This window comes from Martes martes (assembly GCF_963455335.1).
Source record: "Martes martes genome assembly, chromosome: 4".
NCBI classification, from domain to species: Eukaryota; Metazoa; Chordata; class Mammalia; order Carnivora; family Mustelidae; genus Martes; species Martes martes.
The window spans coordinates 158934050-158958675 of NC_137891.1; the positions used below are offsets into that span (position 1 = coordinate 158934050).

Below are 24626 nucleotides of genomic sequence, written 5' to 3' on the forward strand. Positions count from 1 at the left end.
CAAAGGCCTCACCCGCTCTAGCTCATGTAAGCCTCCTACCAGCCCTACAGGCAGGGCAGGGACTTTCCCCAGTAAAATGGCTGCGGTTCAGCAAAGTGTTAATGACAGACACACAACTACAATGAGGCCATGTCCATTATCAGGGGCATCTGCACAAAGAGTACACGTGTTCAGAAGGGAGCTCCTGGGGCCCCCGGGGGGCTCGGTCAGCCAAGTGTCTCAGGCCCGGATATCATGGGCCCTGAGATCTTGCACTCGCACTCAGCGGGGAGGCTGCTGGAGATGCTCTCCCTCTGCCCCTCCCCCTACTCTCTCTCAAATAAATAAATAAATCGTTATATATATTTTGAAGATTTTATTTATTTATTTGACAGAGTGAGGCAACGAGAGAGGGAATACAAGCAGGGGGCGTGGGAGAGAAGAAGCAGGCTTCCCGCGGAGCAGAGAGCCCGAAGCAGGGCTTAATCCCAGGACCCTGGGATCATGACCTGAACTGAAAGCAGACACTTAACCGCCTGAGCCACCCAGGCGCCCATAAATAAATCTTTAAAAAGGAAAAGGGCACTCCCAGCTTCCTGATCTCCAGCTATCCTTTTCCCTTCCCTATAAAACAGTGAAGGAGGGGTCTTTCTTATCCAAGGTTGTCCCTGCACCTGTGCTCTAAACCCTTTTTCCTCTCACCTCCCCAGGGATCTTGCATCATTAAGTGTGCTCTCTCTGATGGGTCTTCAACTTCCCAGTTCCCAGTTTCATCAACATTTTATTTATTTTTAAAGATGTATTTATGAGAGAGAGCATGAGCAGAAGGGGCAGAGGGAGAGGGAGAGAGTCTCAACCAGAATACGCACTGAGCATGGTGCCTGACACGGGGCTCGATCTCATGACCCTGAGAGATCATGACCTGAGCTGAAACCAAGAGTCGGATGCTTAACCAACTGTGCCATCCAGTGCCCCTCCATCAACATTTTAATTACCTATCCACATTTGATCTTAGCCAAAAGGCTGAGAAGAGATTATCTATCTATTTTAAAGATTTTATTTATTTATTTGACAAAGAGAGACACAGCAAGAGAGGGAACACAAGCAGGGGGAACGGGAGAGGGAGAAGCAGGCTCCCCGCTGAGCAGGGAGCCTGATGCGGGGCTCAATCCCAGGACCTCAAGATCATGACCTGAGCCAAAGGCAGATGCTGAACGACTGAGCCACCCAGGTGCCCCCCCCGTTGCCATTTTAAACATGCCCCGTTCTCTCCCATCTTCGACAAACAAAATCCCTATTCCTTGCCCCTGCCTCATCCCTTAACTACAAGCTTATATCCCTACCATCAAGCTACTCAAACAGGTTTGCATTTTCTCACTTGTCATTCATTCCCTCGCCCTTGACAGTCTGGCCCGTCTCCCCATCACTAAACTGCAGCTGTATTCACTGAGTCCCTGTGGCTAAATCCAACACACATCCCAGCACTTACGTTCCTTGTCTGTTCAGAACCAGACAACACTTTGAATTATACCATCCTCCCCGGAATGTTCTTTCCATTGGCATCTGTCGTCTCTCCTTTCCCTCTTCACCTCTTCAGCTGCTCCTGCTTGGTCTCCTGTATATGTTCCTCTTCCTTGACCCACTCTCTCCAGGGTTCCCTCTTGAACCCTCTCACTGAGTTTTCGTTTTTACTGTGGTAAAATGTACATAAAACTCGCCATGAAAAGATGTCCAGTTCAGCCCTCTCTTCATTCTATATATTTTCCTGAGCAATCTCGTCCATTCTTGACGACTTCCCTTAATGTCATGAACATTTCCAAAACCACTTCCCTAGGCCATCCCTCTCTCAGGAGCTCCAGATCCACTCATCTGCTGCCTACGGAATAGTCTTACCTACTTATCCTACAGATGCCTCAAAAAGAACGTGCCCCAAACTGAAATCATCTCTGCCTGATAACCCCTCACGCCCTGCCAACCAACCTGCTTCTCCTCTCCCGTGTCTCTGGTCTCAGTGACTGTTTGCTTTCCCCTCTGGCTGCCCAAACCAGAAACCGGAGTCACTCTGGATTCCTTCTACACCCTCAGATCCGGCCAGTCTTCACGTCCTGTTAATGCGATCTCCTTTGTAATTCCCGGATCTCTTATCTTCGTCCTGACTATGCACCCCCCACCCAAGTTAAGACCGTCACGGCTCACTTGGACAGCTTAAAAAGCCTGCCACCACATACCTTGTCTCCACTCTGCCCCATCTGATTCCTTCTTCGTTGGGCAGCCAAAGTAATATCCTGCACTCTGATCAGGCCACCACCCTGGAAGTCCCTGGATTTGCCCTGATCTACTTCACACCGTATAAGCTCCTCTTACATCTTGGCTCCATCTATCATCTATCTACAAACTACTCAAAATACTCAAAATACCACCCATCAGTCACATTCTTCCTTGACTCTAGGTTGATCTAGGTTGATTCTGCTCTCTGCTTGGGTTACCCCCCTGTCCCCGCTGCTTCCCCGGGATAACTTCAGCTGAGCTTCGCTATTCTCTCTGAGGAAGCCTTCCTCGATGTCTCCGAAGCTGCATATATCCCACACATATGTATATGCAGGATATATATGGTAGATATGGTATATACGGTCCGTATATCCCGTACCACCTTGCACTAACGCATCACGGCACTTACTGTCCTGACGCTGCCTGTTTGTTCACTGACCCCCAGCCCCGGGCTCTGATGAGCGGGGAGCGTCTCCAAGGCAGGACACTGTCACTTACCGCCCTAGCCCAGCACCTCGCATGGCACCGGGCACGCGGTGCGTACCCCCCACACACAGCCTCGGTGAGTTAAAGACAGGGGGAGCGACCATGTTAAGGACTTGAGATGCTGAATCTCGAGGTGAGCCAATTCCCTCTGAAAATCAACAAGACACTAGAGGGCTTTCCGGGAGAGAAAAGACAGAGAGGCAGGATGGTTTGGGAAGGTCCGTTCCAATCCCAAGAACACGCACCGTACGAGAAGGTGTCCGGCATAGGAACCCCGTGGCCAGCCAGCTCCTGGAACGTCCAGAACTTGTTGACGCAGTTCAAAATGCTCTGCGGGCGGTTGACCAGGCGGCAGCCCAGCTTCTCCAGGTGGCGCAGGACCGTGATGTCGCTGTCCGACTGCACCGAGGGGGTGGGCACCCGCACGAGCACCACGTCAGGGAAAGTGGTGAGCGCCTTCTGGTTCAGCTGCAGGCCTGCAATCGAAGGACAAGAGTGAGCTCCGTGCTGGCTGCCGGCCAGTCCCGCCGGGAGAACTGCTTCCAGTCGACTCCTCAAGACTGAACCCAGCAGAAGACAGCCTTGGAGGTGGCCCCAGAAATCCTGCTGTAAAAAGAAAGCCACGGTCAATGCCACACTCCCCACAGACGGGCAGAGCACGGTCATGTGGAAACACAAAAGAATGAACGGGGGGGAAGAAGGTAAAGCAGCATATTGACAATAATCCAAGTCAGAAGAATCCACAGGAAATAGGTAATAGCGCCCCGCACCTTCCTTCCACGGAGCCCGAGCATTACTCAGAGGGTAGTGGGTCAGAAGGCTGGAGACGTCAGGAAAAGGAAGCAGTGCAGCTCACTTAAGGGCTCCTTACTAGTCTTTTAGGACTTAACCTTTAAAAGTCTGTCTGGAGGGGCGCCTGGCTGGCTCAGTCAGTAGAGCAGGAGACTCTTGATCTCGGGGTCCTGAATACCAGCCCCACGCTGGGCACAGAGATTCTACTTAAAAAAAAAAAAAAAAAGATAAAAATTGGTCTGGAAAATTATGTAACCACTTGAATGATTTCTATGAATATAATGAATGCAAAAATGCCAATGTTAAGTAGGAAAAAAAAACAGGACACAAAATGACAAATACAAGTTAGAAAGGACTAAAAGGAAATACACCAATATTTTAACAACGGGTAATGGGATGACAGGTGATTTCCTGTTTTATACTTATCTGTAGTTTCCAAAACATCTCCGAGTGCATATTGCCTTTATAACCACAACAAAAATCTTCCAAAAAAAAGAAAAAAATCAATCTATTAAAAATCAATTCGGTATCAATCAAAAGTAGAATGTATCCAAAGATAACTGGTCCCTGTGGCGAAAGGACCTGAGCTGTATTTCACTGGTAAACTGGGAGCACGAGCTTGAAGTGAAGATCTGGAGCTTGAAGTGAAGATCAGTCTTCAAGTGTCTGTAGGGCTTCCATGCAGAAGACTTACTTGGCTTGTCTTCCCTGACCCCAAGAGGCACAGCTATCCATGAGTATGGTTTTCTCTGTCGGTTCGCTCCTACGTCTCCAGCCCCCAGAACAGTGCCTGGGGCACGACAGGCACTTGATGTTTGCTGAACTGTCCAGAAGCCACAGGGAGACAGATTTGGAACCATGGAGACCAGAAATGGGATGGGAAGGGCAATGAGAAGTGAGTTCAGGGGATGATTTGGCCAGACTCAGGGAATCTTAAAGGAGTCTTTAAAAGGCTCTAAAGAAAACCTTTTAAACAGTGACAGGCTTTAAGCTCAGCGTCTTCTATTCTGTAAGCAATGGGCTACGCAACCAAATTCCGAGAACACAAAGACACAGAGGCAAAGTTACTATTTCACCATGGGTTGGGGGGATGAATCATGTCCATACAAAAACACGAAGCAAAACAAAACAAAAGGAAGCAAAGAAAGAAACCAAAATCACAAAACTACTCTACGAATGTAACTTGCACACTTTCCTCCCATTCTAGATGTTCCGTCAATTCAACCCAAGGGGGCAGGTGTCATCATTAAGATACGCCGTTTCCAGAACTGCGGACAGTGTGAGCCCGAGGGACTGGAACGTAACTCTCAGGGATGACTTATAGAGAGCATTCAGGTCATCTTCACTTTGCCATCAGAAAACAGCATCACGTGTACGGGCTTTGTTCCTTTGCCACTGACAGCCCCCGGGGAAAAGAATATAAAAGGAGAAAAAAGCAAACCCTGTATTAGCATCCTCAAAACTGATAGGCAGAGAAAGAAAGAAAAGTATTCCAGTGGGTGAGAACGGTGAGTAAACACTCAGGGCAGAAGCAACAGCTCAGGACGACATCAAGGGATGCAGGGATATATGCAAATCTGCTCTGAAAACTCTCCAGAGCCATCCACATGTGGGGGGCTGGCGTCGCCACGACACACACACTCCACTGAGCGGGGGAGGGGCGCGGGGGGGACAGCCTGGGGAGGCTTGCACCACCTGATGAGAAAGATGGCTTTGCAACAGAAAAGTGACCTAGAGAAATGAGAAGCAGCAGAAACGTGTGGCTTTCAAATTCCAACATGAGGCCACAGACGAACAATTAAACTTCTAAATGGGAAAAGAAGAATTCAGTCGCTTCCGGAAATACCAGCCACAGGTGGACGGAGACAGCTCAGCCCCAAGCAGGTTCACAGACACCTAGGAAATCTTACCAGAACTTCATCTCTCTCCTCCAAAGGTAAATCTTTGGGCCTGGCTCATTCCAACTGAAGCCTTCAATAAATGAAGAATGGAATGGGTTAAAGAGGAGCCGAAGAGGCTCTACACCAAGCAGACAGGTGTGGGCTCTGACTGTGCCGGCTTCCAGCTCTGAGTTGAGGGCCGGGCCAGGCCCAGGAACAGATCTGCACAGTCCTCCTCTGCCCATGTTCACGGTGCCGGCCTTCCTGCCGTGGGTATCTTCGCCGGCCCCCCTGCCGTGGGTATCTTCACCGGCCCCGTTCATCCCTGTTCTCTTTGCTATCTACTCCTAGGGAAATCACCACTTCTAGAAGTAGGGGACAAAAGGCGGCCACTCTTCTGTGGCACCCACACGAACTACAGATCCATACAGCCATGACCAAGAACAACTTGGGTGTGAGGTTGGCTCTTGGCAAACCCGCTGCTGAGTTCTGAGACCTTGAACCACTTAGTAATGGCTCCCCCTCTTCCCATCCGTATCTGCTCTCAGGAAAGGACCTGATGAACTTAATACGGGATGCAGCTTAAATGTGTCACCTTTCCCAGAGTCCTTAACATTTTCACTGCCGTCTATAGGCCTTAAGCCCAGGGAGTGAAGAGCTATGCAGGCCATGCAGGCGGGCAGGACTCTGCTTGGCTGCGGTTGCTTGTAGGAAAGCACTCAGCAACGAGAGGCTCGTGCCCTCAGAGAACAAGGGATTTCATGTGACTAAGTGCCCAGTGGGCATCACCTTGTCATGGGGAACAGGGCAAGAGGAAGGGAGCAGAGCTGTTTCTGGATAATTATTTGGGGTCTCCCAGACTCCGACACTGGGCTTGAAATGTACTATTTTGCTTCAAACCACTCTTTTTTTTTTTTTTTAACTATATCACTCTGTCCCAAAACAGGTCTGTTAAGACAATGAAAAATATCAGACCACAAATTAGTGCAGTGACCAATGGCCAACCCAGTCGAAATCAACCGTTTGAAGCCACAACAATATTTTCTCCGTATTACTTCTAAAAAGAATAATCTACTTTCATGGTTCATTATATTCTCATGTCCTTTTGAACTGTTATTTATATTTGGAAATATTATACTACATTAAAAACAAGATAGAAAAATGGGACTTTTTTTTTTTTTAAGATTTTTTATTTATTTATTTGACAGAGAGAGAGACAGAGAGAGAAGAAACCCAAGCAGGGGGAATGAGAGAGGGAGAAGCAGGCTTCCTGCCAAGTAGGGAGTCCGACACAGTGCTCGAACCCAGGACCCTGGGACTATGACCTGAGTCAAAGGCAGACACTTAATGAATGAGCCACCCAAGCGCCCCAGAAAAATGGGACTTTTCTCAAAGAACTGGGCCTGTTCTTTTCTAACTCATGTATGATTAAATTAATTCTACAAAACTAGACTTTCACATTGTACGTACAACAGCAAAGAAATGTACTCTGTAATACGGAGAAATAGCTTTAGAAAGAAGCAAATCACTCTTAGAAAGTAGAGCTCTAAAAATTAAGAACCATCCTCAACCCTTCACACCCATAGAGGGAAATAGAAAATATATGGACAGTCCGCGGTGCAGACACTCAGATCGGAATCTGGTTGAGCATTTTTATGGAGCACCTGTTGTGTTTTCAGTACTTTGCTGAGACCTTTCACACGTCTTACCTCATTTAAATGAAAAATTTCTCAGGGCACCTGACGGGTTTAGTCAGTAGAGCACATGGCTCTTGATCTCAGGGCTGTGAGTTTGAGCCCCACACTGGGTGTAGAGATTACTTAAAAAAAAAAAAAAAATTAGGGACACTGGGGAGGCGCAGTTGGTGAAGCCCCCAACTCTTGGTTTCGGCTCAGGTTGTGATCTCAGAGTTGGGAGACTGAGCCCTGAATCAGGCTCCGCACTCTGCTCCGAGTCTGCTTAGAGTTTCTCTCTTCCTCTGTCCCTCCCCGCTCTGCTCTCTCTCTCCAATCAATCTTTTTTTATTAAATGAGGTAAATAAATAAATGAAAGATTTCTTGTCATATGGATCCCTGCAACAGATCTGACTCTGCAAGTCTCCATGCTGACGAGGAACTGATGCACGAGGGGTCACTGTCCTTTCAACCCCTGTGTGTACACACGCATGCACACACAGCCCCTGCTTCAGAAGAGAAAGCTTCAAAAGCAAACCAGTTTCTAGTGCACTAGGAAAAAACCTTCATGTACAGAGCAAGCAGAAGAAATAAGAAAATCAGGGGCGCGTGGGTGGCTCAGTGGACTAAGCCTCTGCCTTCAGCTCAGGTCATGATCTCCGGGTCCTGGGATCGAGCCCCACATTGGGTTCTCTGCTCAGCAGGGAGCCTGCTTCCCCCTCTGCCTCTACTTGCCTCTCTGCCTACTTGTGATCTCTGCCTGTCAAATAAATAAATAAAATATTTTTAAAAAAAGAAAGAAGTAAGAAAATCACAGGACATGATGGCATGACGGCCAGCAAGAACCACACTCCTGGCAGCATTTAGAACCCCTCTATTCTCACAGGACCGTGCGACAGTGGCTGGCAGGGACATTTTGCAATTGTCAGAAAGGAGGTGAGAGTATAAACAGAGTAAGTGGATAAGGCAAGGACAGCTCAGCATTACCTTGTTGCGCTGTGAAGATGTGCCATTTGAAACACAATCCAGCTCTCGTCTCCGGGATGCTCCAGGTTTTCCCCGGTTTCTTTCCACTCTACCCCCACCACTTTCTCATAAGGAAGTTATTTTTATTTTTAGGGAGTACATGCTATCACCACTCCTCCTTCCTTTTAAAGCTCTTTGTTTCACTGCCCAAAGAAATCTTACCTCCACCTCATTAAAACCCACAGTCATTATGTGGCCCCTTTTGTTCCCCACCAACTGCTGTTTTCAGGTCATTTAATTCATGTCAACCTTTATTGAACTGTTGGGATGAGTCAGACACATTATTAAGCAGGGATACCAGGCTGAACAAGGTGATCTGTGCCTACGAAGAACTTGTCTCCTTACGGACATATAAACACAACCTAAAGATTCATTCAGTCCATCGCTCAACATATCTGCTCAGCAAATATTTATCTAGCTCCTACCCTGGGCCAAGTCCAGGGTCAGTTCAGGGGGTACGCCAGAAGCACTCCCCGAGACAAGTGCAGGAAGTTTATTATTAGGGTGGTAATTTCAGCAAACCCAGGTGGGGGGGGGTGGAAGAGACAATGTGGCCAAGACAGGAGGTGTTGTCAAGTGAGGGACCCCCTTGGCAACTGGGGCTTACTCATGACAACAAGCAATGGTTTAGGGCACACGTCTCAGCCATCCCACCTGAGGGGAGAGGAAGCCGGTCACTGGTAATTTTTATACACCCACTGTCTTTGGTTGAAAGCTGCTCCAGCGGCGTGGTAGTAATTTCCTGGCCCCTCCGGCTTGCCATGCATGTGTGGGCCCCAGGGCCACCAAATGGTAAGGGCAACAGGGACATGGGAGGGCCACAACAGCTGAGGAACAGGCGCCATCTTGAAGGCTGGGCATGGGGCTGGAGGGGTGATCCCTGGAATTGAAGAAGAAAGACCACACACAATTGTGATGAATGCTGTTGATCTGTGCAGAGCACCTCGGTGTTTGGCAGTTACCAGTCTGGTTTGGGCAGGGGGTGGGGAGAGGAGGCGACTGATTCTAACACATTATGAGAAGTGGTCTAACAGGCGTATGAATCAGGGTATGGGTAGGGGGATGGCAGAGGAGAAGGGAGCAGTTAGGGATAATCTCTGAGAGAGAACCAAGGAAAGTTTCAGAAAGGAGATATTGATTCATGGTGCCTCTGGGCTCAGAAGAAATACGTAAAACAAATAAATGCATAACGTCTACCTCTCGGAAAGAAATCCACAGACAAGGCCTGGCATCTTCAAAGACCTGAGTGAGGGATAGCTCAGGGCGCATGTATTTATAAAGGCATTGCAAGAGGTTGGGCTGACTTGAGCTGAAAGCCAATTATGGGGAAATGGATAAAGCACTGGCCTCCAAGACAGAGACTGGACTTAATTCCTTATTGTCATTTAACAACTTGGCAAGACACACGTCTCTCTGGGGATCAGTTTCCTCTTCCGTCAAATGGAAGAGTCCCAGAACTTGGCAACCGTCGCCCAACCCCCATCCCACCCCCCATCTTACCAACACCAGCTTCCTTGCAACCATGAAGACAAAGCTCAGCAAACCCTTTATCCCTTTCGTGTATCAATCACCCAAGACTCCAGTCTCCAAGGCAGCCTCATTTCGCTAGATGCTAAACCCCACCTGGCTCTGATATTGTCTTTTCTGCTCCCTTCTTCCACTCCTTCTCCCCTTTGCACTCTCCTCTGGGACGCAAGGGGCAGCAAATCCCCTATCCTTGACCTTTCTGGTGAGTGTTCCCTTCGCCTTCTTTTCCTGAGTGCAGCTGACCCCCAGCTCTCCCCAGTAACGCTGCTTCCCAATGTCCCTTCCCAGTTGTGGTTGTTCTCTCTCCCTGGCCACTGGGATTCCTGAGCCTGCCAGTGGGAGAGATGCTCCTTGCTCTTCACTGTGGCTTCCAGACTATCCTCCTCTCCCTCCCCTAAAACTCCCGGCCTGACTCTCAACACGCTGTCATCACTCCCCTTGTGCAGGTCATCAGGAACCCCAGCCACCCACCTCCGTCCCTGGAGCTTTAGCTCCTGACTCAGAGGCCCCCCACGCTGTCACAGCTGGTGGTGATTTCAATATCCCTGGGCAGGGGCTCCTGGGTGGCTCAGTCGTTAAGCCTCTGCCTTCAGCTCAGGTCATGATCCCAGGGTCCTGGGATCGAGCCCTGCATAGGACTCCGGGCTCAGCAGGAAACCTGCTTCTCCCTCTCCCACTCCCCCTGCTTCTGCTCCCTCTCTCGCTGTCTCTCTCTGTCAAATAAGTAAATAAAATCATAAATATGTATATATATATATATCCCTGGGCAGAATTCTTCTAATGCCCAGGCCCGTTTCCTGACCTCATTTCCTCCAAGGATGCTATCCACCACCCCACCTCAGCCACGACTCTGGGTGATTCTAGACTTCATGTGCTCATCATAATTCTAGTCACTGTCTCCTCCCTTTCTGGCTTACTATCTTTGACCCCAGAACTACCGTGCATGGGTCCCTGCCTTTGCACTGTCCCTCAATTCCCCTCTTAACCTATTTCAAGTCCACAGTCAGACACCATAGCACGCATCTGCAAACCGACAGTACGTCCCCAGATCCTGTACCAGATTCCTTGCTTGGCTAAACCATGTCCCTGGTTAGACCGATCCAATTCAGCCTACCTCGTGTGCCCTCCTGCGCAATGGAATACGGAGAAAACAACACACAGACCTGCTGACTGGTCTCAAGGGCATCCTTCCTGCCGCCTGGCAAGCACCCTCTCTCCCCAGTCCATTCGTTCTCCCTGACCCAAGACAACGATTTCACTTTTCATCCTGCTACTTCCTCCCTCCTTCTCCTCCTCCCTCTTCCTACTGCGAGGAGAGAAACTGAAGCAATCAGAAAGGAACTTCTCTACAAGCTCCCACAAGCACGTCTGCCTACCTGCCCGCGCCTGGGTCTTATAGGTTACCTTCTCTCTTACAACAGCTGAAGTGCCCTTGCTCCTAGCTCAGGCCAATTCCTTGAAAATACGCAATAGATCCCAACCCCTCCCACTCACTTCAAACACTGCTTGGGCAATTCACCTCTCTTCCCTCCATCATCAATTTCTCTCCATTGGATCACTCACGCAAGCATACAACATGCTGTTATTTCTCTCGTCTTCAAGAAAAACTTCCCAAACCCATCTCCCGTCTGAGCAAGGTCTGAGTCAGCTCAGGCTGCTGTAACAAAATACCACAGACTGGGTGGCTTGATCAAGAGACATTTATTTCTCCCGGTTCTAGGGACTGGAAGTCTGATAGGGTGCTGGCATGACTGGGTTCTGGTGAGGGCCCTGTTCCTGGCTTGCAGACAGCTGCCTTCTTGCTGTAACCTCAGAAGGCAGAGCAAGAGAGAAAATTGGGGGGAGAAACACAATTCAGCTTCCAGCTGGCTATCAATGCATTTCTCGCCTTCCCTTTACAAGACTCTTTAAGACAGTGTGTATTCCCTGGTTTCCATTACGTCATGAGACTTCTCAGGGACACCGATGCTTAGGCCACATTGCTAAATCCAGTGGTCCATTCTCATCCCTCATCTGACTTGATCAACCAGCAAAACCTGACACCGTCTGATCATGTCTTTCCTCTTTGACTACTTTCTCCACTTGGCTTCCAAGATGCCACTCACTCCTGGATTTCTTCATCCCATATACTGAGGATTCTTCGCCGGCTGCTCAGTCCCTGGACCTCTTCTCTCTTCTATCTGGAGTCATTCCCTTGCCAGGTGTCTGCAGATGCTTTTACTTTGGATATCTTCAGGCCAGGGCTTGCTCCTACATCCCCAGCAAGATGAAACGGCCTACGTGACATTTCCCACTTGGATGTCTCATGGGCATCTCGGACTCAGTCCTGATCCTCAAGACCTGTCCAAACCTACTCCTACACCCTTTCCATATGCGTAAATGGCACCCTATTCTTCTAGCTGCTCAGGACAGACACACTGGAGTCCTCCTTGTCTAGTCTTTCCTGAACATCCAACATCTGATCCAGCAGGCAAGTCCTGACAACTTCGTCTTCAAAGTCTATCCAAAATCCAGTCCCTATATACCTCCTCCCCTGAAATCATTCTAATCCAACAATTATCATCTCTCCAGACCTGAATTGTAGCAATGACCGCAGTGATCTCCCTGCTTCTGCCCTCACTACCATCTGTCCGTTCTCAACACTGTGACCAAAATGACCCTGTGACCATAAGGGAGAGCATGTCACCCCTCTGCTCAAAACCCTTCAACAGATTCCCAGCACATCCAGAGTAAAATAAAGTCCTTCCATGACCAGGGCATCTGGTGGCTCAGTGGGCTAAGTGTCCAACTCTTGACCTAAGCTCAGGTCTTGATCTTGGGGTTGTGAGTTCAAGCCCCGTGCTGGGGTCCACACTAGGCATGGAGCCTACTTAAACAAATAAAAAATAAATATCCTTCCATGACCCACAAGGCCCTATACATTGGCTCTTCTTCCCCTATCCTCCACTTCTCTGACCTTCTCTCCTAATACTTGCCCTTGGTGGTTCACTCTGCTCTGGCCACAGGCTGGTTTGTCGCTCCCTCTTGCCTATACTCCTCTAATCCCAGATAGCAATTTTTTTAGAGGATTTTATTTATTTGAGGCAGAGAGAAGAGAGAGCAAGCAAAAGTGGGGGCAGGAGCAGAGGCAGAGGGAGAAGCAGGCTCTTCACTGAGCAGGGAGCCTAAAGTGGGGCCCAATGCCAGGCACGATCCTGACCTGAGCTGAAGGCAGACACTTAACTGACTGAGCCACCCCGGTGCCCCTAATCCCAGACACCTAAATGGCTTGCTTCCTCACCTCCTTCAGGTCTTTACTTGAACATCAGCTCCTAGCTAAGGATTACCCCAGCCCCCCTATCCAAAACTGCATCCCCTCCTCTACCTCCAGGAACATCCTATCCTTCCATTCCCCTTCCCTGCTTTTTCCTCCTTAGCCCTTTTCACCAACACACTTATATTTGACTTATCTTGTTTATATCCTCTCTCTCCCATCTAGACTGTAATTTCCTGGAGAGACACCTGGTCTCTCCGGGTGTCAGTTTCTGGTACCTAGAATGATACATTATACACAGCAGGTAATCAGCAGGTATTTGCTGACCAAATGAATGAAGGAAATCTTAACAATGAGGATGGAGGCTGTGTTCGTCCTCTTCATTCTACCTCCAGTACCTAGCACAGTGCCTGGCACAGATGGGCAGGCAACAGCTGTGGAATAAGTAGGATGGTTGTGAAGATCAAGGCACATAAAAAATATCGGAGCATTAATAACAGAGTTGCAGAAATAAAGAACCATTATTCTTGTTAGTTCCTCAATGCAAAGTAACTTAAATTTATCACTTTCTCTTGGTGTGTGTGGGGGGTTCTTGAGTTACTTTTTGATAATGAAGGATCAAATAGAAATAGATTGAAAACTTCAGACCACGCTGTAGGTTTGTGTTAAAATAATAAAGTGAAGTCTCCCAGCAAAGTGGGCAAGGTGGTACACTTAGTCCCTGGAGAAGAGGGTGGAGTGCGGTGAACTAGCAGTGCCCTACCGGGATGTCACTGGACTCCCTGCTAAGGGGAGGGCCAAGGAGGAGGTGTAGATGGATGGGCGGGACACAGACCTCTCTGATGATGGCTCCACCCCTCCCACCAGGCAATCCTAACCAATTTGGTGCAAGTGTGATGGTAGCGGCAAGCGGTGGTCCAGAAATCTGTAAGTAAGGCTTTGAGATCTACTCAGGATCCCAGTCTACTGGCTCTAGAACTCTTTCCGACACAGTTTATGGGGTATCCCTAAAAACTACTGTTAGAATCATAAATGAGGGGTGCCTGGGTGGTTCAGTGGATTAAAGCCTCTGCCTTCGGCTCAGGCCATGATCCCAGGGTCCTGGGATAGAGCCCCAAATCGGGCTCTCTGCTCAGCAGGGAGCCTGCTTCTCTCTCTCTCTCTCTCTGCCTGCCTCTCTGAGTACTTACAATCTCTGTCAAGTAAATAAATAAAATCTTAAAAAAAAAAACTTAAAAAAAAAAAAAGAACCATAAACTACACATCCAATCCACCTTCATTCAGTCCTTAAGATTGGCCCATGGATATAAACGAGGACGCTCGGGGTAAAGACTATCCATTCAGTGCTCACATCCGCTGAGAAACAGTACACGGGAGATGACTGCATCCACTCTCTGACTTATCCACTAGTCCCGTATGGTGGTTTATTCAGATTACAGGGTGTCAGGCACAGGCCCGTGGCAGAGAGCGAGGTCAAAGATCGACCTCTGTGCCCTAGGTTAGCATGGTATCCTTGTCTGCTAGTGCCTGCTTACATAGCAACGGGAGTCCTTCCCTTCTCCATGAGGCCTCTGTTGTCTTCTGGAAGTCTGCAATATGACCTTTTCCTCCAATTCAGTTAGGATTCCCCCCACCCAAATCTTTCAATCTTACTCAGCTGATTACTACAAGGAACCAAGGAAAAGTATCCCACACACCTTAATTTAAAGAACCTGACCTAGGGGCACCTGGGTGGTTCAGTCGGTTGGGTGTCTGACTCTTGGTTTCAGCTAGGGTCATGATCTCCCACTGAACCCCCAATGAAGGGCTCCGCGCTCAGCAGGATATCTGCTTGAAAGGACTCTCTCCCTCTGCCCCTCCCCCCACTCGCAGGCGCCCACACCCCCAAAATAAATAAATAAATCTTAAATAAGTAAATAAATATAAAAAAATAACAAAGAACCTGACCTAGAAATCGCCATATGGCCACCAAGGTTTCAGCTCGGAAAGGAAGGCAAGGAATGCTGAATCATTCTGCTCCTAAGAGACAAACTGTTACACACCCTCATTTCCAGGTCAGACGCATTTTTTCGGTCTTGATGCCTATCCCTGAGTTTGTGACTATACTTGTTTCCTGAGACCAGAAATTGTCGTTGTAAAAGCCCGTGGGTGGTCAAAGAACTTAATTTGCACGGGTGACTGTGCCCTCAGAGAATGGCTCATCACAACAACATTCACACACTCAAACATGATTTCCCAAACAGAACCTAATTACGGCAAAAGTCTCCTGTGCTTCAAATTAGCCTCTCAGGCCCTTCACTCAACCATCCAAACATTAACTGGAGGCCTACTGGGTACCAGTTATGGAGCACGCATCTGGGGGATTCCCAGGCGTTGAGGGAGGGAGGGAGGGCGAAAGAGAGAGACTATAAACTTTGTAAATAGATAAATTACAATAAAATATGATGGATGCTATTTTCAACAATGTTACTTGGCAGCAGATGGGAAAGGGATTGCCTGAGGGGAGGGGAGCGAGCTCAAGAAAGACCTCGGAAAGATGAGGGATGTGAGCTGAGCGGAAGGAGGAATGCATCCGCTCTGGGTGAGGGAGAGGGAGCAGACCCGATGGGCACAGCGAGGATTCGGCATGCAGGGCTGGTGAAGTCAGGGCAGGTGGTGCACGGATGGGGTGGAGTGGAAGGAAGGAAACCAAGTGTGCTGAGCCTGCAATTCCTGAGTACTGGTCCTGCCAGCCAGTACTACGTGCCAGACACCTTACTGATGTTTATAGAGTTAATCTGTAGAAAGAACCTCAACCTCTGCCTGGTCCATGATAAACACCATGCGTATTTTGCTTTGACTCTGACTGTGTATTTGGGTGACATACGCACCACCACACTAGCCCACGCTAGAGAGTAATTAAGAGATACCCGTTGAACAAATGAATAACTTGCGGTTTCCAAGAAGGAATGGAGATGGGCATGGCTCTCATTATGCCACGTCCTGCAGAAGGGTGAAGGGAAAGCGTTCCCTGCAGGACTGCTTCAGCCACCCGAAGGTCATTAACTCTTCCCAGCGGCCATTCCCACTCATCCTATGCAAACCTACGCTGGGGCAGCAACATCACTCACCACAAAACCCTGCATGTGCACGACATCTTCAGCTTACTCATATTACCTTGTTTAAATAACTGCAATCTTTAAATCCCAAACTTTCCATCTCTTGTATGAATCCTATTTCCAGACAGAACCTGAAATTTTGGTTTCTGGATTTGGGGTCCTACTAGCCTCCACAGAGGGAAGCTCAGGAGAGAATTTAAGTAACTGGCTGATGTCCTGCTCTGATGTCCCAAAGGGACTCCTGCATGGACCCCCTTGCACTAATCTCAAGAAGGAGACTTGGTAAAGGGGGTGCCTTAACTTCCTAAATTTTAAAATCACTTTGCAAAGTCACTGTCTAGCCTCAGGGTAATTCAATTCAGTTCAATTCCACATCCACGCAAAAGGTACCATGGGCTGCAAATGCCCTCACACATGCTTATTCTGTATCCAGAGCGGGGAATTAGATCGGGTCTTGAACTGTAGTTAGCTGCTAACCAGCTGGATGGAGTATCTTTGAGCATCGGGTCCTTCATTAGTAAAACCAAAGGGTCAGGACGGATGATCTTAAAGGCTTTCCCAGCTCTCAACCTCAATAATTTGTGAATGGGAAATGTCAATAATATCAGTAACTATTTCTGCATTTCAAAGCCAGTAAGTTCTAGAGTTTACTCCAGAGGAATACTTGGCTCAGCAAGTTGCCAAGGCTTTTCTGTAGCCTGACAATAGAAGAAACTGGGAAATAAAGCACATACCTTTATTCACTCAAAAAAATATTCACTGAGTGCCTATTACTGCAAGACCCTGTTCAAGTCATGATTACAGCACCGAACAAGCAAAGGAGCTCACTCTTTGCACAGAGCTTACCTCCTTGGGCTTCAATTCACCCACCCCCATGACAAATAAATCTCATCACTGCTTTGGATCGCAGAAAGAGTGATCTGATAGGTTTGTTTTATGTCATGAATTGGGTCTGGGTATCTCTGAATTAACAAAAGATTAAAACTCCTTCAAAAAATGCCTGTCTGCAGTTACTCCAGCGACTATATTTTCTCGTAGTTTAGAAAGAAGTAACTTCTGGTTTGCAAAGAGACGGAGATACATTCACACATAAATTCCTGTAAAATTTAAGACACTAAACAAAAGGGTTTAAAGGTTTTCCTGCAGAAAAAGAATACAATTTTCTTTCTCTAGGACCGATTCTTTAAAATGGTTTGTTTTTTTTTTAATTTTTTAAAAAGTAACCTCCATACCCAACATAGTACTCAAACTCACGACCCCCCAAGATCAAGAGCTACATGTTCTACCAACTGAGCCCACCAGGCGCTCCTCAAATGGGGTTTTAGACACAGAACAGAGAGAATTTCCCTACTCCTTCACAGAATGCCGGATGGGTCTACAACAGAAATATGATGTGGAACTTCAATTGCTGTATCTCAAAAAAGGCATCTTTACACGTTGTAAAATAAATCAATAAAATGAAGAGCAAACAAACTAATGCTGGGGGTAGAAAGATGTATATCCTAGATCTAGATCAGTAAAAGATAACATAATTCCACTGAACAATTTTAGAGCTAGAACAACCTTAACCCTTAGTTTTATATAAACAAAAAACCTGAGGTTCAAAGACATGAAGTGACCTCGTCAAGGCAAAGCCAAGATACTTGTTAGCAGCAAAGCTGTGCTAAGAAGTCAGATTTGCAGACTGCTTGTTCTGGAATCCAGTTCTACATTAACTAACTGTAGGAGTTTTAGCAAATCAAGAATCGGCAGACAGTACCCCTTACAGATGACACACTGTTTTAGACTAAACGTATGACACCTAAAGCTTGTAGTATATTTATCAGGGGGGCTATACAGTCTGATATTACTTATGAAGGGTTTAGATAAATTTATGGATAAAACACCTAGAACAGATACCTTCTACACAGGACATACTCGAAACCCCTTTAAGTCACCTGTTCAGAAAGGAAAAGGAATCCCTTTCCTCTGCTAAAGAAGAGTAACAAATTATAAGCTTATTTAACCAGGTATGGTGAAATAATAAGAATGATGTCCCAAAAGCACCCTGAACTGGGCCCAAATTCCCTCAGCCCCCAGTCCCACATCTGATCCCCAGTGAAGTAGCTGGCTTACTTCCAGAGTAGAGGCTGAAGCCACTCAAAACTGCAGGTTAGAGGGGGTTCCTAAACCAACGGTTCCAGGAGGAGACTGCTTGTATTAAAAAATAATTAAGAATATCTAAAACACATAGTTAACCTTTTGAGGTCAGGGTCACAGATGATAACCATGTCTTACCCAAAAATGTCTCTTGGACACAGCAGTGGAGAAATATGAGGCCAGAATGGTCTGGACCTGAAATCTTGGCTTTTCTGGAATCAGAATTCAACACTTTTAGGCAGGAGGATGAGTTTTAAAAAACCCATCAACGGTGTACTCTCCCAAGCAGACCCTCTACACAACCAAGAGGGGACTCCAGTCCTAAATTTCTCCCCCTATGTAGGTTCCTAGTTTGGGAACGATATTCTATAGTGCATTACTCATGCTTACACACTCCTGCAAAACTTTTAAAAACATTCATTGTAATGGCAATTTCGTAAATGTGGTGAGGGTTTCTATAAAGCTATCCTGACAGGGTATGAATGCGAGCAGAATTTGCAAGCATGGGGTTTGCAGCTTGATTTTCCTCGGACCTCCAGGCAGCTTCAGGCGAATTCGAGTTCCTCCCAAAACAAAGTCCCCTAAGTACGCGGAATCCCGTTCTCAAATCTTGGCCTCAGGGCGGACGGTGGTGGTCAAAGGAAGCTCTCAAGGTTAGGGGCTTTCTCTAACCCAAGGAGGGCTCGCGGGGGAGGGCTGCTGGTCTGGGGGACCCGAAGGAGACTTGGCTGGAGGAGGCCCGGGTGCGCGCGCCCACCGGCCGACTCCCGGGGACCCCGGCGCGCCTCCCCGCCCTCCCGGGGCCCGCCTCGCTCACCGAGGTGGCCGCCGACGACGGTGACGGCGATCTGGTCCATGAGCACCGCCCGGAAGCGCACGTCCTGCTCGGAGCAGCGCTGCCGGAGGGCGCGCAGGATCTGCACCTGCGGGTAGTCCTCGCGGATGCGCCGGTCCGTCAGGAACCAGAGCTGGGAGCACATGGCGGCCAGGGCGGCGGCGCCCGGCGCGGCGCGCGGGCCCCCTCGACGCCCCGGGCCGCTCGCTCGGGCTGGCGGGCGGGCGGCCGGCAGGCGTCCGGGGCGAGCGCGCGCCGCGGCTCCGCTCCCGCCGGTGCGCCAGGCGCCTCTGCAGCCCTGACCCAGCGAATCTGCCCGGCCACTCAGCGCCGCCGCCGGCCCCCGTCAGCCAATCAGCGCGCGGCGGCGGGCGCGGGCCGGCCGCGCGGCCAGCTGCAGAGGCGGCCTCGGCGGGCGGCGCCCGGGGAGGGGCGGCTGGGCCCGGGGCCTGCGGCGGCCGGGGGAGGGGCGGCGGGCGGGGCTCCGGGCCTCGGGATGCCCTCGGGCCGCCGGCTGGGGGTGGCGCGGCCGCGGGAGGACATCCCCGGCCCCGCCCGGGACCCCCCCGGTGGGCGTGGCGCCGCCGACCTGGGTGGGGCGGCGGGAGCGGGAGGGGCCGGAGCGGCGTCCCGCGGGGCGGAGGGGATGTCCCGACTCCCGGACTAACGATGCGCTGCGGGATGCGTCCCGAAGGCGGTCGCGAGCATCCAGGGCCGAGGGCATCGGTGAGCCCCGGCAGAGTCCGGAACAGGGCCTCGGGGACGTCCCAAGGGGAATTCTGGGGCCTGGCGAAGGTCACCCGGCTAGGCCCCCAGTTGGACCGTGGCTTTGGAATTCTTGGCGGAAATCCTGGCCTGGAGCTGGGGGTGGGGGTTGAGGGGAGTTGGGTTTTAGCCGCCTCCCATTCGGATCATTTGAAGGTGCATTTCTCAGGGTCTCAGATATTCTTACACTGGACAGCACCTCCTAGTTTGCGGCGGCACCGGGCCTCAGAACCTCAATATGATGAAAACAGGTCTAAGACTTCTTTTAGAGAGACCACTGCCTGGTCTTTCCCCACCATCCCCCGCCCCGGGCCCGTACCACTGAGTCATCTTTAAATACCGTCCTTGGTCCTAGCCAATTGCAAATTCTGCCTGCAAACAATGTTTGAAGCCAGATCCTTTCTAAATAACTGCAAGACTGAAGTTAGCCATCTTTAAGATTGCATTTGCTCTTCCAGCTCATGAAAATATGTCTTTTTTTTTTTTTTTTTTTTTGCTTAGGGAAGCAAGAGTAATTTCAATGCAGGCCCAGCAGTGACAACTTAGAAACCCATTTTAAGATGTCTCAGGTAAAGTATAGGTTTCACTGTAAATATTAGGCAGATGTGTGCGTTTACCCACTGGATATGCCTTTGGAAAAGTTATATCTAAATGGCATTTCAAAAATTAATTCTTTAAGTATCCCCATATATTAAAGTATCAATAAACTAGTGCCCTATAGATTAGTATCTTCCAAAACTATCTTCTTCTTCTTTTTTTTTTTTTTTAGATTTTATTTATTTAATTTAGGGGTGTCTGAGTGCCTGGGTCGGTTAAGTATCTGCTTTCAGCTCTGGTCATGATCTCCGGGTCCTGGGAACCAGCCCCACATCAGTCTCCCTGCTCAGCGGGGTGTTTGCTTCTCCCTCTTCCCCTGCAGCTCCCCCTGTTGTGCTCTCTCTCTTTCTCTGTATCAGATTTTTAAAAATCCTTTTTTTTTTTTTTAAGATTTTATTTATTTATCTTAGAGAGAGCGCGCCAGCACATGAGTGAAGGGAGGGGCAGAGGGAGAGGGAAAGAATCTCAAGCAGACTCCACCTGAGTGTGGAGCTCATGGTGGAGGGGGTCCCACCCAAAGAGTGTGACCTGAACCAAAATCAAGATCCCTGCACTCAACTGACTGAGCCTCCCAGGCGCCCCCAAAACTATCTCCTAACCACGGATCACCTGGCGCACTAGAGACTCCATCCACTACATTGACCATTTCCTTGGTACTTCATGGTGTTCATTTTGTTGACCCTGGTGCTCCCTATGGGGCTTTCCCAGTATCACACATAGGATGTTTATGAGAGGATGAGCCATAGTTTTCTGGAACAATTGTTTACTAAAAACTAGATAAGAGTCGGTAAATTTAGGGTGCCTGGGTGACTTGGCTGGGTGGGTGACTGCCTTCGGCTCAGGTCATGATCCCAGAGTACCGGGATCGAGTCCCGCATCAGGATCCCAGCTGCATAGGGAGTCTGCTTCTCCCTCTGACCTTCTCCCCTCTCACCTTCTCCCCTCTCATGGTCTCTCTCACTCTTTCTCTCGAATAAATAAATCTTAAGAAAAAAAAAAGAGTAAATTTAGAAGTTGCTTATAATCCATGTTCATAGCCATCTATGCAAGATTAGAACGTGTAAGTCATAGGCAGATGCATGTCCAGGCTTGAGGAGAGCAGGGTCTGAGGACCCAGGTAGTGTCATTACTTCCTCAGTGTCTTTGCTCTCCCTTCCTAGCAGGTTCCTACCACCCCTATGGTCTTCCTTTCCCCGGATGGGTGACAGGTGAGGACCTGGGACAGCGGCATATCCAGTTAGGAGATGGCTACACGTGTTCAGGTATAATGTTTTGTTATACTACCAAAATTCCTCAAGCATAGAGATACTGTGTCGGGTATAGGGTTATCTTCCCAGATGTGTTGTTATATAACATTTCTCCGTAGATGACTCCCAAATTCAAGTTTAATTTTGACATCTCTTGAGCTTCAGCAATGTGAAAGGATGCTGTCCTGCCATCACCTCAATGTCCCTAATACTAAACTCATTTGTTTCCCCTCCATTCCAGATTCTATTGACTGATAAGGAAAATATATGATCTCACATAGCAAGAAATTTAGAGGTAGGTCAGCTTTAGGATTAGTTCATTTAACAGCTAAATATCACTATCAGGGGACCCAGATTCTTTATATCTTTTCACGCTGATATACTTAGGTTAGTGTCCCTCATAGTTACAAAATGGTTGCCACGATTCCACCTAACACATCCATCCACATAATGTCTGGCAGAAGTAGACGGTTTCTTCCCATGTGCCCCTTCTTATTACCACAGAAAACCTGTCTTGGAAGCCCTCAAGCCAACTTCCCGCAGTCTCATATGCCCACATCTAAACCAGTCACCATCAAGAAGGAAGAAACTATCATGAATGGCTTAAATTAATTATGATTCGCCCTGTGGCTGGGAATTAGCATCCCTTCCCCCAAGCACACGTAGAGTTAGGTGAATAACCTGGGCAAAATGAGGGTTTTCTTAGGAGAAATGAGGGGAGAAAAGATGTTAGGAGAACAAACCACAGTGTTTAATACAGATGGTAATAGGGTGAACATGCCAGGTAAGTTAGGCTGTGGTAACTAATGATCTCAAAGTTACTTATAACAAGAAAGTGGTTTTTTTCTTGAAATACCCTAAAAGTTCATGGCTGGTCAGCTTGACTACATTCTAGTTTGTCTTCATGCTGCAACCCAGGCTTATCAAGTGACCCTTATCCTGGACAAAATTGGTCTCATATAAGAAAAGTGATCATGGTGAATGACACACTGGCTCTTCACACCTCTGCCTGGAACTGATATATTTTCTTGGTCAGAACAGGTTCACCTGTCTAACTCTGACATCCACAGGGAAGGACCACAAACATTTGTGAACCACCATAATGAAAAATAAAGTCTGCCATACTCAAGGACCAGGAATCGTCAAACCCTGCCCTGCTTATTGTCTCTCCTCTCCTTAGGGTTCCCAAGGGGACTGACTATACACGAGAAAGAAATAGGAATTGAAACCAAAGGATCATTTTATTCATACCTGAGCTAGCACCCAGTAACCTCTAGAATGGAACTCTGCCAGAAGACGAGGTTGAATGACATGGCGTAGGTTTCAGGCTGCTTCCTAATTCCCTGTTCCCCTTCCACCCTCTACATTTTGGGGCCAGGATGTGTGGGCATGCCTGCAGAAAGAGGAGAGATGATCAGATCTGCAAAGCAGACCAGATTTACCCTTCTAAGTATGTCCTGGAGACTGAGCTGGGCCTATTCAGCAGGAAATGGGGAGCAAGGCAACACACAGCCATGTGACCTCTCAACCCAAAGTGACCCCAGCCGCATAAAATGTGCATTCATTGATGTCCTGGGTTCTGACCAATCCGATTAACAAGTTCTTCCTTCTGAGAGAAGCCATTAAGAAGACAGGACATGGGGTGCCTAGGTGGCTCAGTGGGTTAAGTCTCTGCCTTCTGCTCAGGTCATGGTCTCAGGGTCCTGGGATTGAGCCTCACATTGGGCTCTCTGCTCAGTAAGGAGCCTATTTTCCTCTCTCCCTCTCTCTGCCACTCTGCCTACTTGAGATCTCTCTTTCTCTGTGTCAAATAGATAAATAAAATCTTTTTTAAAATTAAAAAAAAAAAGAAGAACACATGGCAGAAGAGAAGTGAATTTCTTCCTATGTTCCACATTCTCAATTCTGTTCTCTCTTACTTTGTTAGGAAGAGGAATGGAAAAGTCTACTAGGCATCATCTATTTGCCTTCTCATCCAGCCTGTAAGCCTCTTCTTAAGAACTGGGGCCAATGCATCATGATGCCATGTATCATTATTTCTACCTGTAGTAGGTACTCAGGTATCTGTTGATAATAGTGATGACTGTCATTAAGAGACATCATTGTGATTTCAGTTGACAAAACTGTGGTCAATTAGAGATGTATAGTTGGGGTGTGTGTGTGTGTGTGTGTGGTTGTTTTTTTTTTTATTTTTTTTAGATTTTATTTGTTTATTTGTCAGAAAGAGAGAGAGAATACAAGCAGGGGGAGCAGCAGGCAGGAGGAGAAGCAGGCTCCTCGATGGGCAAGGAGCCCAATGTGGGACTTGATCCCACGACCCTGGGATAATAACCTGAGCTGAAGGGAGATGCTAACCGACTGAACCACCCAGGTGTCCTTACAGTTGGCCTTTGAGTAACATGAGAGTTAGAGATGCCAACCCCTTGCACAATCACAAGTCCATATATAATTTTTAACTCCCTAAAAACTTCTATTGGCCAGAAGTCTTACTGATAATGTAAACAACAGATATTTTGCATATTTTATGTATTTTCTGCAATATTCTTACAACAAAGTAAGCCAGAGAAAAGAAAGTGTTATTAAGAAAATCAAAAGGAGGGATGCCTGGGTAGCTCAGTCGGTTGAGTGTCTGAGTCTTGATCTCAGGGTTGTGAGTTCAAACCCCGTGTTCAAGGCAACTTAAAAAAATCAAAAGGGCAGGAAAATACATTTATAGTACTATATTATATTTATTGAAACAAATCCACGTATAAATAGACGCATACTGTTCAAGTCTGTTGTTCAAGGGTCAAGTGTACTAGGTCTTGTAACCCGGGATTCCGGGGCTATATTTCTCATCTTACTTCTAACCTTCAGTACATATTGGCACAAAAGGGTATTGAGATGTGGGTCTGGACAATGGAAAGAAAGTGATAGTCTTCATAAATATTACATATGACCCTGAGCAGATGAATGTGCCAAGTATATAGAAGATCAAAATGCAATTGACCTCAGTAAATTAGAGAAATGGTCATCAATGGCAGGTTAAAATGCACCAGGGAGCAAAAGAAGCATCATACAC

At 48.0% G+C, this 24626-nt stretch overlaps 2 protein-coding genes across 4 annotated transcripts in view; one reads left to right on the plus strand and one right to left on the minus strand.

Annotated features, from left to right (window-relative positions):
* Nucleotides 1-19101, minus strand: part of RIMKLA (ribosomal modification protein rimK like family member A) — a gene marked incomplete at its 5' end in the record, with an annotated part of 32026 nt that extends 12925 nt beyond the window's left edge. The window contains 2 exons of the mRNA XM_080801362.1: nucleotides 2979-3209; nucleotides 18939-19101. Coding sequence (XP_080657488.1) covers nucleotides 2979-3209; nucleotides 18939-19101 — 394 coding nt within the window. The remainder of the gene's footprint in view (nucleotides 1-2978; nucleotides 3210-18938) is intronic.
* A 466-nt stretch (nucleotides 19102-19567) lies between these two features.
* The window catches only part of LOC308341951 (uncharacterized protein), a 34332-nt gene continuing 29273 nt past the window's right edge, over nucleotides 19568-24626 (plus strand). Inside the window, exons 1-2 of one of the 3 annotated variants that reach the window (XM_080802113.1) lie at nucleotides 19568-19682; nucleotides 20223-20290. In XM_080802113.1, the coding sequence (XP_080658239.1) occupies nucleotides 20282-20290 (9 nt within the window). In that variant the 5' untranslated portion in view covers nucleotides 19568-19682; nucleotides 20223-20281. The remainder of the gene's footprint in view (nucleotides 19683-20222; nucleotides 20291-24626) is intronic. The other 2 variants (XM_080802114.1, XM_080802115.1) reach the window with 2 other exon arrangements.